Here is a 17,751-nt window from a genome sequence, read left to right as displayed (position 1 = left end):
ATTTCTTCAAGCATTTTCCATGATGCAGGTCTGCCAATTCGACTCATGTACAAAGACGAGGGTTCGCCACCTCTATTCATGCACAACGCAAAGTTAAACCACAGGTAATAGTGCAAACAAGCGTCTTCCTCGACATATATATTCCACGTGGCTCAGTCCCACATTCCATGCTCGAGCGCCCCTGGTGGCCATCAGAAAAATGCACAAATTGGCCGCATCATTGCACACGCCGCAGGACCCAAAATGAGGGGAAAAAGGCAGTGGCTTGTAGTCCGGAAATTACGGTAAATGTATTGAATCGAATCGGATAAAAAATCTTGTCCCTCATATCGAAAATCGTACCGAACCGTGACTTAACTGTATCGTTGCATCCCTACACTCTATACTTATTACCTTAACTCAATTGCTGCCGTTGGCAGCAATGGATGTCCATTTGAACTGGGAAGGAATGACAGTGAATGACCGCTGCGAAACCTCCCAGTTAAAATAGGTAAGATGCCTATTGCTGTCAATGGGAGTTAAGCTATAGCCTAAGTAATAAACATCATTTAATGTCTGCTTTGATTTCTGAGTGAATGAGGAGTGTATGACGACAATCACAAGCTTACCTTGGAATGCTTTCCAACGCCACTCAAACGCTGCACCATCTTTCTTGAACACTCTACTCCTCCCAATTTGCCTCCAAAGTACACACTGCCTTACACTTTTCCCTCTGGTTCCACACTCACTCACACACACTGAAGGCTCCTGTCATCTAAAAACATCCGTATTCATGCATTTCAGGTCAGCACTGTGTGTGCAAACACTTGAGGAGTCCAAAAAGAGGACAGCTCAGCTGTGTCATCCTCACGCATGTGCACAAACAAAATGTATGATTGTCCGCTCTCTCTCTCTCTCTCTCTCTCTGTCTCTCACACACAAACACACAAACTCACGCGCGCAAACGCTCATGTGGCGTATTTGACACTTGAGTCACACAAACACTCACCACAACACTCAAATAACCCTGACATCGAGGGCAACTGTCAAACACAAGGCCGGCGTTCTCACCAATCTCCGAGGAGGCGAGGTCACCTCCTGCTTCCTGCCAGTGTGAGAAGAAGAGACCACCAGACTGTCTGTTTGTAATATCTACTGTATACGATAGAGGGCAGGGGGCCACAAGGGACAGTGAGGGAAGAGGAACAAACGGGGTGAATTTGAAAGAAAAAGTTGTGTCTTAATGCCAACTCATACCTGCAAACAGCAACACACAACCATAAACTACTGAAAGCAGCACAAGGTCAAAACACCTACTGTTGCTATGGAAGCCACATCGGGGGGTAGTTCAAGGCAACATAGTGCATGTTTCAGGGTAACCGCAGCAACCATTTGGATGACTTGGCACATTGTGCACTGTTGTTTTGCAGTGCAAAGAGAAGCAACAACAACTGAGGTTCACTCATTAGCGTCAAGACAATGAGAAACTTGACTTTCAACTTAAAGAAAGGTAGTGGTCACACCACAGGGTAAATGAGTGAAGTGTCAGGTAAAAAGATGTTATGTGATGTCACTTGTTTTCAAGGGAGACGAGATGCCAGGTGTAAAAAATATTTTAAACTGGGGCCCTAAGCGGCAAGGATGTACGTTTACAAACAAGAAGTCAGTAACAACTGATGGAATAAAACCAACACTTAGCTATAAAGGCAGCAAATGACCAGAAGAACAATGAAACTAATGGTAACTTAAGTGGTTTAACAGCGCCATCTGGCAGACTGGCTCACAAAGCACACGTAGCCGCGCAAGCGTTCAGAGAGCCGTCAAGTAACTGACATCCACGTTATGGGAAGTTGGAGGGCCCTGACAATGTGGAAGTCAACATTCAAACCTGGAATGACTGTGAAGTAGATGCTCTACCACAGCAGATCTCAAACATTTTGATTCCAGGAGAGGAATAGTACCAAGGACCCTCTCATTATCCTAACACCAATCCAAAACAACTACCATGTGTACCCCTACACGGGAAAGCAAAATGTTGGTCTCATAAGAAACCTTGCTATAAATACAAAGGGACAATATTGTTATTACATTTTTACTAACTCCAAACCAACTCCAAACTCTGGGATACTTAATGCCTATTGAAAATATGTTGTGGGTATGAAGGTAGATTTGTGTCTCATTATTCAATAAAAAAAAAAAAAGTTGCTTCAATCATTAAAAAAAAGTTGCTTCAATTAAAAAAAAATTAAAGAAAAAATCACTCCAATAAAAACAAAAATGTTTAAATAAAAAAATATATTTGAAACTCAAAAAATGCATTTCAAAACTTTTTCTTTGATTTAATTTTCCTTTTCTTTTTTTTTTTTTTTTTTATTGAAACAACATTTTTGATCGAAGTAGTGTAGTTTCGCATTTGGGCCAAATTTTGGCTAGGACATTTGTGTCTATTATTCAATCAAGTCGCTTAAAAAAAAAAAAAAAAAAAATTAAAAGAAGAATCACTTCAATCAAAAAAAAAAAATAAATAAATAATAGAAAAAACGTTTTTGAATGCGAAAAAATATTTGAAACTCATAAATTTGCATTTAAATACTTAATTTTTCATTGAAACTGTTTTCTTTGATTGAAGCAATCCTTTTTGTGTTTGGCCCATGTTATGGGTAGGACATTTGTGTCTAAATCATTCAACCCCAGAAAAAGTTGCTTCAATCAAAAACAAAACTATTTTCAAGTAAAGAAAAAAATCATTTGAAAAATAAAATTGCCCTTCCCTAAAAATATACATATATTTTTTTAATATACTGTCTATCAGGGGTCGCGTTACCCGAATATTTTCCGTCGTTGACCGATTTTTAAAAACGGTGACGGAAAAAAATGAAGTCCATCTGTCATTTTGACAGGTTGCAATTCACACCCCAGACCACAGGGTGGCGAGTGAGCATATTGATTAGCTATTGTCTCTCTTGATGCATGACGTCGTTGGCCTTACTCTGAAAAATGTGCACTACATCGTGGTTTTTCACTTTTTTCTTTCGCGGGTTCTGGTCCCTAACCTTAACCGCGAAAAACGATGGAATACTGTACACTGTGGTCATGATGAGTCAGTCTTTCCAAACAGCTATTAAAGTCATCTAGTAAAATTTTATGAATATTATAAAAATTTATATATATATTTTTTTAATATCGCAATATAATATCGCAATATATCGCAAACCCCCCCAAAAATCGCAGCAATAATTTTTTCCAGTATCGTTCAGGCCGAGTGCCCGCAACGGTATGGTGCCCTGTCGCGGCACACTGGTGGGACCCAGAGATGAAGCAACTTATTTTTTATTTAATAATACAGACACAAATGTCCTATCCAAGATATGACCCAAATACAAAACAACATTACTTCAATCAAAAAGGTTGTTTCAATAAAAAAATAAATTGACATTTAAAAAAAAAAAAAAAAATTCAAAGAAAAATAGTTTTCAAATGCATTTCTTTCAGTTTCAAATTTATTTTTGCATTCATACAAATTTTTTTTTGATTGAAATGACTTCTTTTTATTGAAAATACCTGTATATATTTTGATTGAAGCGACTTTTTTTGGGATTGAAGCAACTTTTTTTTTTTTTGATAGAATAATTAAGACACAAATCTTCCTCCATATGTGGGAATTGCATAACAATGTGAATATGTAGCATCCATCCATCCATCCACCCATTTTCTTCCGCTTAGTCCGGGGTCAGGTCGCAGGGGCAGCAGCAGGGAAGCCCAGACTTCCCTCTACCCAGCCACTTCAGCCAGCTCCTCCGGCGGGATTCCAAGGCGTTCCCAGGCCAGCCGGGCGACATGGTCTCTCCAGCGTGTCCTGAGTCGACCCCGGGGCCTCCCGCCGGTGGGACATGCCCGGAACACCTCTCCAGGGAGGCGTCCAGGAGGCATCCGAACCAGATGCCCGAGCCACCTCAACTGGCTCCTCGCAACGCGGAGGAGTAGCGGCTCGACACCAAGCCCCTCCCGGATGACCGGGCTTCTCACCCTATCTCTAAGGGAGAGCCCGGACACCCTGCGGAGGAAACTCATTTCGGCCGCTTGTATCCGGGATCTTGTTCTTTCGGTCACAACCCACAGCTCGTGACCATAGGTGAGGGTAGGAACGTAGATCGACCGGTAAATCGAGAGCTTCGCCTTTTGGCTCAGCTTCATCTTCACCACAACGGACCAGTGCAGAGTTCGCATCACTGCAGACGCTGCATCGATCTGCCTGTCAATCTCCCGCTCCCTCCTACCCACACTCGTGAACAAGACCCCAAGATACTTGAACTCCTCCACTTGGGGCAGGATCTCATCCCAGACCCGGAGAGGGCATGCCACCCTTTTCCAGCTGAGGACCATTGTCTCGGATTTGGAGGTGCTGATCTTCATCCCAACCGCTTCACACTCGGCTGCGAACCGCCCCAGTGAGAGTTGGAGGTGACGGCTTGATGAAGTCAACAGCACCACATCATCTGCAAAAAGCAGAGAAGCAATGCTGAGGCCACCAGTCACCAAAGTCTATTCAGGGGTGCTGGAGAGGAGGGTCCGTCAGGAAGTCGAATCTCTGATTCAGGAGAAGCAGTGTGGTTTTCGTCCCGGCCGTGGAACAGTGGACCAGCTCTACACCCTTGGCAGGATCCTCGAGGGGGCATGGGAGTTCACTCAACCAGTCTACATGTGTTTTGTGGATTTGGAGAAGGCGTTCGACCGTGTGCCTAGGGGAGTCCTGTGGAGGGTGCTCCGGGAGTACGGGGTACCGAGCCCCTTGGTAAGGGCTGCTCGGTCCCTGTACGACCGGTGTCAGAGTCTGGTCCATATTGCCGGCAGTAAGTCGAATTCGTTCCCAGTGAGGATTGGACTCCACCAAGGGTGACCTTTGTCACCGATTCTGTTCATAATTTTTATGGACAGAATTTCTAGGTGCAGCCGAAGCGTTGAGGGTGTCCGGTTTGGTGGCCTCAGCATTGCAAAAAAAAAGAATATGTAGCAATAAAGTCCCATTAGGTGCTATCCACAGGTCGGTTACCAAAAAAAAAAAAAAGAAAAACATTCAACACCTGGCATCTCAAAAAAATGTATAGGCCTAGTCCTACACCCTTTAGCAGCTGATAACTAAATTGTGTTATGATACGGGGAATCGTATAATATGGATCCAAACACAGACTTTGAAATTAGAAGTATTTATTACAAAAACGAGAACAAAGGGAGCACGCAAAAACACGCGAGAGAAACAAAGGGAGCATGCAAAAACACGCGAGGTAAAATGCAACGCAAAATGGGCACGAACCGAGTCGGCGAGAGAACTAAGGGGAAGGCAATAATGGCCACAAAAAGCTGAATCAAATGACAGCAAAGTCTAACAAAAAATACTACTAGCAATGAGATAACAAAAGATACAACCGTAACAGGCAAGAGATCTCCAGAAGACGCACACAGCGGCAAGCAAGCATGTAGAATGTAATAGTCCGACACTTGCAGGTGGTGACAGACTTCCTTAAACATTGCGCTTTCCTAATCAAGCACAGGTGTGTCGCATTACCCTGCCAATCTGGCTCAATCAGGTGCTGCATAAAGAAAGAAGAACTGAGAACACACTCAAAACATGACAAATTGTCTGCAGTTTAAATCCATTGAAGTCAGACTAAACCTTAAAAAAAGAAATAAATTTCAAAATGCTGATGTACCCGACTTATGTAATTTTTGACTTTACAACACCTGAGTCTTGTCCGCTATTTTGTCTGCAGATTTTTTTTTTTTTTTTTTAAATAATATTGACTTTGACTTGTTGAATTTGACTTTTGATTTGTTGCTTGTGAAGCATCCACAGAAGCGACACCTGATTATAACAACTTTTTAACTCTTTATTGTGCGTTTTCAACTGTGGTCAAATATTTGGGGCGAGTTTATGTGATTGTTTTTGATGATGTGCAGACGCAAACTCATACAAGCTGATCGTTTGTGTGGATTGTTAGTGCTGTATCAGCAGCTAGTTATAAACACAAATTTGAATTGCTGTTATTGACGATGAAACGGATTTAATTTCATTTTTGGATTAGTTTAATTCTGCAATTGTTGATGTCATGAGCAGCTGAATAAAGTCAGCAAACCACACGGATGTCTGACATCGTAATTTCAGAGCTTAGCTCACTCAATCGCCTTGGTGACGACAATACAATGACATGAAATACATGTTTTTGGATAGTATTTTGAGATTTGGGGGGTATTTAGGTCTATTTAAAGGGTTAATTCCAATTTATGCAGAAATTAGGGTTTAGTTGCCAGCGTAGGAACGGCACTTGTTTGTAACCCGGGGACTACCTGTAATTTTCTATGTAGAAAACTAATTTGGCACTCAAATTTGGTGTTTTTTTTACAATTTCATAGTTATTCCACCCAAATCAATACATCAGAAAATGCCCACTTTCCCCCCAACAATTCTGGTTGTGATGTCACAACCAGAATTGATCATCATGTCAAGCTTTCAAGGGCTGTGCTAGCTAGTACATGTTGAACGTATGACAGAACAGTCCCCCAGAAACAAGAGAACAGAAAGCCTATGGATACCATGCTAGCAAACTAAAAAATCTGCAGCTCATTATGGGCAAGCCATAATTTGCTGTTTGGAGAGTGTTAAATGGGCGGCGCCAAGGCAACTGTGAAAGAAAGGCTAATTAGGATCAATTTCATTATTAAGCCTTTATTTCTGTAAACTTTGTTTGAGAAGGATTTGTGCCCAAAATATATCTGCTTTCATTTTAAAGTCACTTGTTATAGTATTTGATTTCACCTTTAACATAGCACAGCTGCTAAAGGGTTACAATACATTATTTGAAACAAGTTGTACCACAATTTCCTAACTTAGAATACTACAATACAACTGACTATAAGCCCCACCACCAAAATTTGAAAGAAAAAATCTACAGTGCCTTGCAAAAGTATTCGGCCCCCTTGAATCTTGCAACCTTTCGCCACATTTCAGGCTTCAAACATAAAGATATGAAATGTAATTTTTTTTCAAGAATCAACAACAAGTGGGACACAATCGTGAAGTGGAACAACATTTATTGGATAATTTAAACTTTTTTAACAAATAAAAAACTGAAAAGTGGGGCGTGCAATATTATTCGGCCCCTTTACTTTCAGTGCAGCAAACTCACTCCAGAAGTTCAGTGAGGATCTCTGAATGATCCAATGTTGTCCTAAATGACCGATGATGATAAATAGAATCCAAATGTGTGTAATCAAGTCTCCGTATAAATGCACCTGCTCTGTGATAGTCTCAGGGTTCTGTTTAAAGTGCAGAGAGCATTATGAAAACCAAGGAACACACCAGGCAGGTCCGAGATACTGTTGTGGAGAAGTTTAAAGCCGGATTTGGATACAAAAAGATTTCCCAAGCTTTAAACATCTCAAGGAGCACTGTGCAAGCCATCATATTGAAATGGAAGGAGCATCAGACCACTGCAAATCTACCAAGACCCGGCCGTCCTTCCAAACTTTCTTCTCAAACAAGGAGAAAACTGATCAGGGATGCAGCCAAGAGGCCCATGATCACTCTGGATGAACTGCAGAGATCTACAGCTGAGGTGGGAGAGTCTGTCCATAGGACAACAATCAGTCGTACACTGCACAAATCTGGCCTTTATGGAAGAGTGGCAAGAAGAAAGCCATTTCTCAAAGATATCCATAAAAAGTCTCGTTTAAAGTTTGCCACAAGCCACCTGGGAGACACACCAAACATGTGGAAGAAGGTGCTCTGGTCAGATGAAACCAAAATTGAACTTTTTGGCCACAATGCAAAACGATATGTTTGGCGTAAAAGCAACACAGCTCATCACCCTGAACACACCATCCCCACTGTCAAACATGGTGGTGGCAGCATCATGGTTTGGGCCTGCTTTTCTTCAGCAGGGACAGGGAAGATGGTTAAAATTGACGGGAAGATGGATGCAGCCAAATACAGGAACATTCTGGAAGAAAACCTGTTGGTATCTGCACAAGACCTGAGACTGGGACGGAGATTTATCTTCCAACAGGACAATGATCCAAAACAAAAAGCCAAATCTACAATGGAACGGTTCAAAAATAAACGTATCCAGGTGTTAGAATGGCCAAGTCAAAGTCCAGACCTGAATCCAATCGAGAATCTGTGGAAAGAGCTGAAGACTGCTGTTCACAAACACTCTCCATCCAACCTCACTGAGCTCGAGCTGTTTTGCAAGGAAGAATGGGCAAGAATGTCAGTCTCTCGATGTGCAAAACTGATAGAAACATACCCCAAGCGACTTGTAGCTGTAATTGGAGCAAAAGGTGGCGCTACAAAGTATTAACGCAAGGGGGCCGAATAATATTGCACGCCCCACTTTTCAGTTTTTTATTTGTTAAAAAAGTTTAAATTATCCAATAAATTTTGTTCCACTTCACGATTGTGTCCCACTTGTTGTTGATTCTTGACAAAAAATTAAAATTTTATATCTTTATGTTTGAAGCCTGAAATGTGGCGAAAGGTTGCAAGGTTCAAGGGGGCCGAATACTTTTGCAAGGCACTGTATATATGGTACAATATATGCCACATGTGACTATAAACTGCAGGTATTTACATAGAGCAGGGGTGGGAAAACCGGTCCTCAAGGGCCGTAGTGGGTCTTGGTCTTTGTTCCAACTGATGCAGCACAGACAGTTTAACCAATAAGGTTTCTGCTGAAACAAGAAGCACCTGACTGTGATCAACTGATTGCGCTTGCAAGAGACCAGATTGGTGAAAAGGTTTCTTCTTGATGGGTTGAAACAGAAACCCGGGCCACAGTTTTCTTTTTTTTAGTATTTACTATATTGCCCACCCCTGACATAGAGAGACGTTCCACAGAAATATTTGAGTGATCAAAAATATCTTTACTAAGCAAATAAACACGCATCAACGCTTTGGGTTGGCCTTATTCATATGCAGCAGCCTGTCACTTGGGGAAGCAAGACGCCACAAGTACCCTCAAAAAACAAAACTAATTTTAAAAAACAGGTCACTACAGTTTCAAAGAAAAAACATAAAATTAACTTGACCTTGCCTTCTAAGCTTGGAGTGAACAAAGTCCTCAAAAATCATAGCATAGCAGCTTTATTGTTGCACGCTGTGGCAAACAGTTCTCTTTAAATCAAAAACTCAAAACACCCAGGGCTAGCCTAAAACTGTTCTTCTGTAATGAGATCAAGTATCACATGCAATAATGTCCTCTGACTGCTGGTTAAAAAAGCTACTGTAATCGATACTAGCATAGCGTACTCTTGTAGTAGTAAACAGTGGATAGCTGTCTTGTAGCCGTTTTGTAGCACATATGGTATCAGATGGAAACATATTCATTAATAAAATCGCTAGACTGCTTGATGAAGTCTGACGAAAGTTATGGCAAGCTTTGTCGACACTAGTGTAGCAGCCGAGAACCATGTCATGGCCAAATTTCTTTGCAGGAACTCAAGACTGCTATCAAAATGGAACACTCGCCCTTGTTGTTAGAGAATTTGAACTATGGGGCAACACCAAATGTAAATGAAATGAAAACATCTTCTTTTTCCTATTTTTTCCCTTTCTTTTTTTATGAGAAAATATTAAGTTGTTGGTAAAAAAACAAAATAAAATCCATAAATAAGCTCCTTTGTTATGAAAATCACGAAAAAAGTAGGAGCCAATAGACCAAAAATGCATTATATTTAAAATTCTTTAAGAATAAAAAAAGGAAGGATATATCTGAAAAGAGGTGACCACAGGTCCCAAACCAAAAATAAGCAAAGGTCCACTAAACGCCCATTTAATGTTTTGAGACTAGTGCCTAATTCTGCAACATCTTGTGCAAAAGTGGTGGGAACAAAGACAGTTGTCAGGACATTTTCAAGCTCCCTCTTGAACAATGTTACTGTCTCTCACATACTGTATACAACAGGCCTTTATCAAAACTAGATGTTGTTTGAGGCATTACACTGGTGATGGTGAAAAGCTTGAGATCAAAAGAATGGCTGTGTCCACTAATCACTCACCCTGTCCGTCTCATCCGTCGACTGGTATCCCGAAGACAGTACCACTTCCCCCCCTATGCATCCAGGGGCAGGGCTACTGGGCGCTGTTTCAGTGGCCGAGGAAGAGCGCGGGCGGCTGACAGTGTGGAGCTGCGGATCGTGAGTGTAGCGCCGACGCAGGGCACGGGGGCTGCCTTTTGAGAGGGGGTCGCGGTCTCTGCTCCCGGATCCAGAACCCTTACTGCGTCGGCTTTGCAAGCTGGCCCCACGCCTCATTGCGACACTGCCCCGGTCTGCTGCGTAATGATCCGCAGGGGGTCAGCGGCTTGGTCAGCAAATTGGGGCCCCGAGGAGTCCCCAGAGGCGGAGTGGCAAGGATCGCTTGCTGAATCTTCAAAGAAAGACAAAGATGTGAAGTGACGGTAGAAAGGCGGTTGCGCTGCTGGAACAGCCATTTCAGACTTTTACCATGAATCCCTATGCACATGCTTCCTAGAATGCTGGAACAGCCATTTCAAACCTGTACAATGAATCCCTATGCACATGATTCCTAGAATTGGACTTTTCTTACTAAAGTGGAGGGGGTCCGACCAGGAAAAAAGCTGTCGAGCAAGGGCAGCTAAAACTCCCTTCACCCCCGCCAACCCACTTACAACCATGTTGGTCTGCCACATTAATCTCTCATAACCACTCATGCACAGTACATCAAGGTAAAAACTTCTCAATTGAACAGCAATTGCATGCTGTGGAAGCTGAAGTGCAAACAAGAATTAGAGAGGAGAAAGATGTCGGGCGGGGCTGAGGGATCTCAGTGGAGTCCAAAATGGGAGAACGCATCATTGATTTAGGACTAATGCTGCTCTGGCATAAGGGAGCGGAGATGGCTTATGAAAGGATAAATTTTGCAAGGATTCAGAGGGATACGCTCACAAATTTGGAAATCTTTGAAATTCAGTAAAAGCAGAAAATGAATGACGTGATGAGTGATGTCAGGATGCTCCTAACATTTGTTTTTGTTCAATTCATTGATGTATTCACATATTTTCACGCTACAGCATCTGCTTACAAACAGTGTACAGGTACATCTAAAAGGGAGAGAGGTATTACAAGTCCCCACACCCCAAAAAACATCACTGAAACATAAAGCGAAGATGCCCGTTTTCCTTGGCTAGAAAACGAGACGTAAAACGCATCATAGCTTTCATCAAATGTTCAATCAATGTGTGACATTTTATTATTATATGTGTAGTTAGCCTGCATTGTAGGAGTGTTTGGTTGTGTCACTCATGGGACTTGCTGCACCCATCCCCACTCAACGGTGTCTTCTCCAGACTGAAGGCTTTCTTGTCTTGAAACACATGGTAAGATTTATTTTCTTATCGTGGCAAGAGACAATATGTAATGTTGCTTTAGCACAGTACTTCTCAAATAGAGGGGGGCGCAGAGCGATGCTAGGGGTGGCGCATGTGACCTTGGGGAACATGCCTTTTTTTTTGCCGTACTACTGTAGAATAAAGTGTACTTGCACATCCACTCAGTGGGTGGCAGTGGCGCTCTGATTTTCAGAATGCGTGCAGTATTTTTTACTTAAGCAAGAGCACACAGAAAAGAGATTTGAAGAGCTGTGCGCCGTTTTCCGGCCGGACTCACGCAGCGACCCACTGTTTTCTCCGGTTCTCGCGTGCCCGCCCAAGAAGTGCCATTTTCGGCTTGGGATCATCCCGACGACTGCCCTCACCTACGGTTCTCCCTCTGCAGCCGAGAATGCGCTTTTTTCGGGCCGTTTGCCTTTTGGTTTTGACTTTTAATACAGTGGGTGATGAGGAAAGACCACTGTTTACTGTGTCTAAAATTGATTATAGCGGACAGCCGGAAGACAAATCAATTAAAACGCCACTTAAAGACATTAGACCTCAATCTCATTGATAAGCCGCTTGATTGTTTTTCACCGAAAACGTGCCGAATATTGCCAACAATCGTCCCGCTTTGTCAGTGTTATATCAGTAAACCAGTGAGCACTGTTAGCATGCTCGGTGAAAATAACCCCACACCATTGCAAAGGAAGTGAAACTGTGAGCAGCAAAAATAAGAACTGTACTTCTGTCCAAAGACACTCTTTTTTTTCTTCTATTCAATTTTGTTTTTTCGGTCAAACATTTTGGGATATTGTCCTCATGAGTTTTTGTTTCTAATCAATTTGAATTTGTTATTATTTACTGATTTTATTACATTTTATCTTTCAGTATCAAATGGTCAAAAATGTACCTTGAGGGTATTTTTACAGTTTGATGTGACTTTTTAATTCAGGCAAATTGATGCGCGTTAAGTCTTCTGTACCATACAAAACAATGTTAATAAAGTTATACTTTATTATAAGTTGATCTATGTTACTTTTTTTCTTTAATAGAAAAAAAGGACACAATGTTTGGCAGAGGAGTACTTATAATAGTAATATTATTGACAAATTATACTATTTACAGTGTCGGCAGAGAGTTTGGGGGGGGCGCGAAATATTTATATCTTCAGGGGGGTGTAACAGATAATAATTGAGAAGCACTGCTGAGTGATCATCACACACTCAACGTAACTTGGAGCGTTAGCATAGCATTCGCATTCTCGTTAGCATTAGCATTTAGCATGGCGAGCATCATCTTAAACTCTCGGGCAACTTTAACAACAACAAAAAAATACTTACAGTTTGTGGCATCCAGGTGAGTATAATTAATTGAAAGTAATGTACTGTTTCCCTACTGAGTGTGTATTATCATCACCAAGTTGTAGACGCTTTAATATATGCTCGCCTGTCAATGTTTGTTCCAAATTGTTGGAAATTTTTATTCATGTAACGTAAACTTGTCTTGAGGGTGAGAGGAAGCGGGGCGTGCGGGAGGGGAGCATGGCAGCAGACGTAAAAGCAGAGGAGGAAATCGGGGGGGAAAAGGCACAGGTAGTTGCCACCGAGAATTTCAGCAGCCACCACCGGCAGGCAAGAGACATTCTACAATTTTTCAAACATAGGTAAATGATTCAGAAAACCACTCCGACTGTGTTTTTAACCAAGCTTAGTTACTGTAACTACTACCTTTTTGGAGCATAAGAGGAAACCTGACTATTCGAAAAACAAAACAAGTTAGAAGTCATTATAAAGCAGGACAGTAAAAGTAAAAGAAACACCTACCATCAGCCCAACTGTTGCAACTTGGAAGGACTCACTCTTCCGGATAAGGATCACCTGAGAGAGAGCAGATGCACAAAGAAAATAAAATTAACTTAATCATTAAGAATTTAAAATGTCTTATACTTAAATCTGTTCTGAAAATAGTAGACATGATAAACCATATTTCTCATGTGTTCTACTATGAGCTCATAGAGTATCACTTTTAGCGTTCTTTTTTTAAATTCTGCTGTTCTATCAAGTCAAAATGTTGAAAAATCGTACCAAAGGCAGCATGCTGCATCAAAGTTAAGACAAGCAGTCTTCATGACCTCAAAGCCGAGCCGCTTTGTTAAGTGACGACCATACTGGTGGGTGAGCGATCACCTTACCAACAACCGTGCTGTCGTTTGGCAACACTCTCTTAGAAGGTTTGCTGACTGATGCTACTATGGTGGCACAAAAAAAAAAATGCCACTGTTTGCACAAAAGGGCTTGAGTTTCCTTTTAACTTATATGTGACTGTACCCAAACTAAAGGCAAATTTAAACCATGAAGTCAAAACAAAGATTCAATCCTGGGCTTCGTCCTTCTTTTGTGGAGTTTGCATGTTTTTATGCCTAAATGGTTTTTCTCTGGGAACTCCGGTTTCCTCCCACATCCCCAAAATATGTAAGATAGGCTGATTGAAGAGTCCAAATTCTGCATAAGTGTGATTGTGAGTTTGAAAGGTTGTTTGTCTAAACGTGACCTGCGACTTGCTGGCAACCAGTTCATGGTGTACCCCACTTCCTGTCCAAAGTTAGCTGGCATAGGATCCCCCGGCCCAAGCGAGGATAAACGGTACGTAAAATGAATTTTAAAAAAGACAGAAATAATAAGACCATAGAGCAGTAGTATTTATTAAACCACAAGTTGGCGTTGTGCACTGTTTGCCAAGGTTTATCTACAATATCACCACACAGAAAATCCACAAAAACTGTCTACGTATACTGGAATGTCGATGATCTCATCAGTTTACTCACAAATGCACTTAGTCAGAGTAAAATGTGGGCCTGTTAGTTGAACACAAAGCTATCATTGTGTTGCATGAATGGCAAGGTTCATTGCACCTTCTAGTGGACGAACTGCCTGTCACTATACATTACTGGCAAAGATAGGTGAACAAAGTCAAATTGTTTGGAGTAAATCAAACATTTTCAGACCATGTTAGTGAAACTTGAATATCCTCTTCCCCTAAAACTTAATCTAGTTGTTGACAGTATAAATGTCTATTACCATTGATGACAGCAATTAAAGATGTCTGTAAATGAGAGCCCCTCCATGTTTCAATATGTTTTTGGTTCTATCTGAAGAAATTAGACAACCAGGGTCAGCGGACTCAGTGAATTAACATGTTCCTCCATAGTATTGCGCTCGAAAAGAGAATGACAAACAAGAGACAATGGCCCTTTAGAAACATGTAAAGCTTGCTCATATCCATGCATAAATACACAAACACACACTATCACTAAGGTCATTTTCATTGTTTCAAACCAAGTGAGAACACAGCAGAGAACTCCCACAACACATTGAGTGGCACAAAAAAAGCCGCCTCACGATGGTGCAACATTTGGCAGGTAAGAAGTCTACCAGACAGTACCTTTACCTGACACTACAGTGTAATTTGAGGTGAACAAAAATATCACTAAGAGGCAAATGTGTGTAGTAATGTGCTATACAGAATTTACTTCTTTACATACTGTATACTTGAGTAACTCTTGTAGAAAACTGAACATGTCAGAGTAGCTCATGCTCATAGAAGGTGGAATTAAGTTACATTTCACATAAACAGCAACAAGCTGCTTGACACTAGCAGCTTATCGTGATTAAATTGTGGGACTAATGAGTGACATCCATTAAGATTATTAAGCAATTGTGCTTAATTAAAGGGAAACTAAGCCTCTATTTACAGAAATGAAGCTCAAAGTGCAGATCGCCTGACGCAGGCCCATCCTTGCTCTTTAGGCAATGCCATTTTTACTGACAGGCTGACAGCCATGCAAAGGGGGTTGTTAGGCCAGCCAGAAACTACTGGCAGCAATCATCGAGCACCCGCACAACGGCCCACACCAATCTATGTGCCAAAAACAAAGTTGGAAAATGAGAAGATTGGGAACAATATCTGTCAAAAAATTGTATCAAGTTTCCTGGAGGATGACAACTTCAGTTTCATTTGCAAGAAAAAAGGGCATATCATTGTAATGATCTTTAAAATTAGCGATTCCATATTACTTTCCTCTACTTCCTCTGAAAAAATTTAGACTGACTCCACCAATTTTCGTGTTTTTTGCGTTACTTCAAGGCAGGAGGGTGGCATTTTGAATCCAAATTGTTTTGAGGTACATCCATGATTTCTCGGTTTTCTCCAAAACTAGACATTTAAATGTTCATTGTCAGGGAGCAATGATTACATCATTTCGCTAGGGGTTGTATATTGGGTACTAGACTGGCCAATCCAAAGTGAACCATACTGTATCTCGTTTAGCAGCCACATCAAGACAACATATGCAGGAAACATGAACAATCGTTATTGCACTCTGTTGAGTATGTGTGTTTCAGACAGGAGTCAGAATAGCATAGTTGTGGCAGTTGTGACAGCAGAGATGACGTAAGCATGCTGCAAAAAGTGTGATAAGGGATGCAGCTTAGTCTCTGAAAAATGACAAAAGTGACAAGAGGAGATGGACAGTCTTCAGAGCGGCGGCAGCCCTTCGTGTGCTTTCCGTGTCAGGTTCAGCCTGTTGGCTCAGAGTTTGTCGAAATGAATGGCTGAATAGAAGGTAGTTCACTGACAGGCGGGCACAACATCCCATTGTCTAATGAGCAAGTCTCTGAGGCCCAGCTGATAAATTGTTGCAACAGCTCTGCTCAAAGATGACAATCCAAAGGCGTGTAGTTGCATGGAAATTCACCATAAGCAAACAAAATTTATCATGGTCATTTAAGTGATTGTCACAAAACCAGAACATGTGTGTTCAACAACAAGTGTTTGGAATGAGCACTGTTGACTTCAGAAAACTCTGGAACTCTCATAGAATTAACAAAAAGATAACAAGCCTCATCAAAAACCAAATACTGATGAATATGTTGCCTTTTCTGGATATAGAGTTAATGTTTTCAAATCAGAGGTACTGTCTCCTGGTAAATTAAAACATCTGCCAGTTATTCCGAATCCTTTCCCTCTGAGTTCATATACTTAGCAGTGTTGTTTTTATCAACAATGACGATAAAGAAAATATTTCGTCAACGAACACTTTTTTCATGACGATGACGAGACGATAACGAGCTAAAAACGTATTTTGGGAGATTAAAACATACAGTAACAAGCCTAGTGCCAGTTTTCATCTGACGAGACGAAAATGCGCAATGGTTTCCTTCACATGTTCACAATATGTGACATTTTTTATTTGTAGTTAGCTGCATCGTAGCAGTGTCAGGTTGTGTCACTCATGTGACGTGCTGCACCGCCCTACTCACCAGTGCAGTGTCATCTCCAATCTCAAGGCTTGCACAAACGGTAAGATTTTTTTTTCTTATCTTGGCCACAGATAATATGCAGATAACACTCAATGTAACCCGTAGCATTTGCATAGCATTAGTGTTAGCATTAGACTAATACTAACGGCGAGTGTCCTCGTTTTTTTTTTTTTTTTAAACATACAGTTCGTGCATTCAGGTGGGTATAAAATAATGTACTGTTTTGCAGCTGAGTATGTATTATCGCCAAGTTGGCGTTGTCCTTGTACACGCTACACGACTAAAACGAGACGAAATTAGTCTTGAGTTTTCATCAACTAAAACTAGACAAAGGCAAACACATTTTGAGATGACTGAGATATATATATATATACTGTATATAAGATATAAAAACAAACAAAAACCAATACTGATTAACACTTAAATAGAAATGATTGAAAACCATTCATGGAATGAACACAAAGTGTCATTCCATGTCAGTTTACCCAACCGAGTTAACCCCATCATCTCAAGTTTTCATTAATCTTTATGCTTGTTACTGGGAAAACAGAAATTTAAAATTTTAGACAAATCGGGTCAGGAGCTATAGAGAGATGACCTCTAGAACTTTTTATTAATTTGACAAATTTTGTTTACATTCTGAATTTTAGATGTCCATATCACTGCAACCTCGGTTGGATTGGGGAAAATGCACAAAATCCACTTCCAGAATCCAATTTTATTCATCTCGGCGGTTTTTGAGGGTGTGGATTATGTGATGTAATCTTTGACATTGACCCTGTGGAACACCTGACCTTGACCTAACCAAAGCAGAAAATCAAAGCCTGACCTCTTTCTTACAAAAAAATGAGAGCAGTACTATTTTTTGTTTTGAAATTATAAACCTTAAATGACAAGGTACCCTCATCTGAAAAAGCCTATAGATACAGTGCCTTCCATAATTATTGGCACCCCTGAAAAAGATGTGTTTTTTAGCTTCTAATAATTTTTTTTGTATTCAAATAAAATGGGACCTTAATGGAAAAAAAGAAAAATCCAACCTTCAATACAAGTGCATTCATTCAGTGGGG

General features: G+C 41.0%; 1 protein-coding gene across 3 annotated transcripts in view; it reads right to left on the bottom strand.

Annotated features, from left to right (window-relative positions):
- tmcc1a (transmembrane and coiled-coil domain family 1a) overlaps positions 1–17,751 on the bottom strand; it is a 73,076-nt gene that overhangs the window by 45,553 nt on the left and 9,772 nt on the right. Inside the window, exons 2-3 of one of the 3 annotated variants that reach the window (XM_057821255.1) lie at positions 13,187–13,240; positions 10,030–10,399 (exon numbers count right to left, since the gene is read on the bottom strand). In XM_057821255.1, coding sequence (XP_057677238.1) covers positions 10,030–10,284 — 255 coding nt within the window. In that variant the 5' untranslated portion in view covers positions 10,285–10,399; positions 13,187–13,240. Of the gene's footprint in view, positions 1–608; positions 2,278–10,029; positions 10,400–13,186; positions 13,241–17,751 lie in introns of those variants that run through there. The other 2 variants (XM_057821285.1, XM_057821277.1) reach the window with 2 other exon arrangements.

Source organism: Corythoichthys intestinalis, chromosome 2 (assembly GCF_030265065.1).
Source record: "Corythoichthys intestinalis isolate RoL2023-P3 chromosome 2, ASM3026506v1, whole genome shotgun sequence".
In the NCBI taxonomy this organism is placed as follows: domain Eukaryota; kingdom Metazoa; phylum Chordata; class Actinopteri; order Syngnathiformes; family Syngnathidae; genus Corythoichthys; species Corythoichthys intestinalis.
This window is presented reverse-complemented; position numbering and strand designations above follow the sequence as displayed.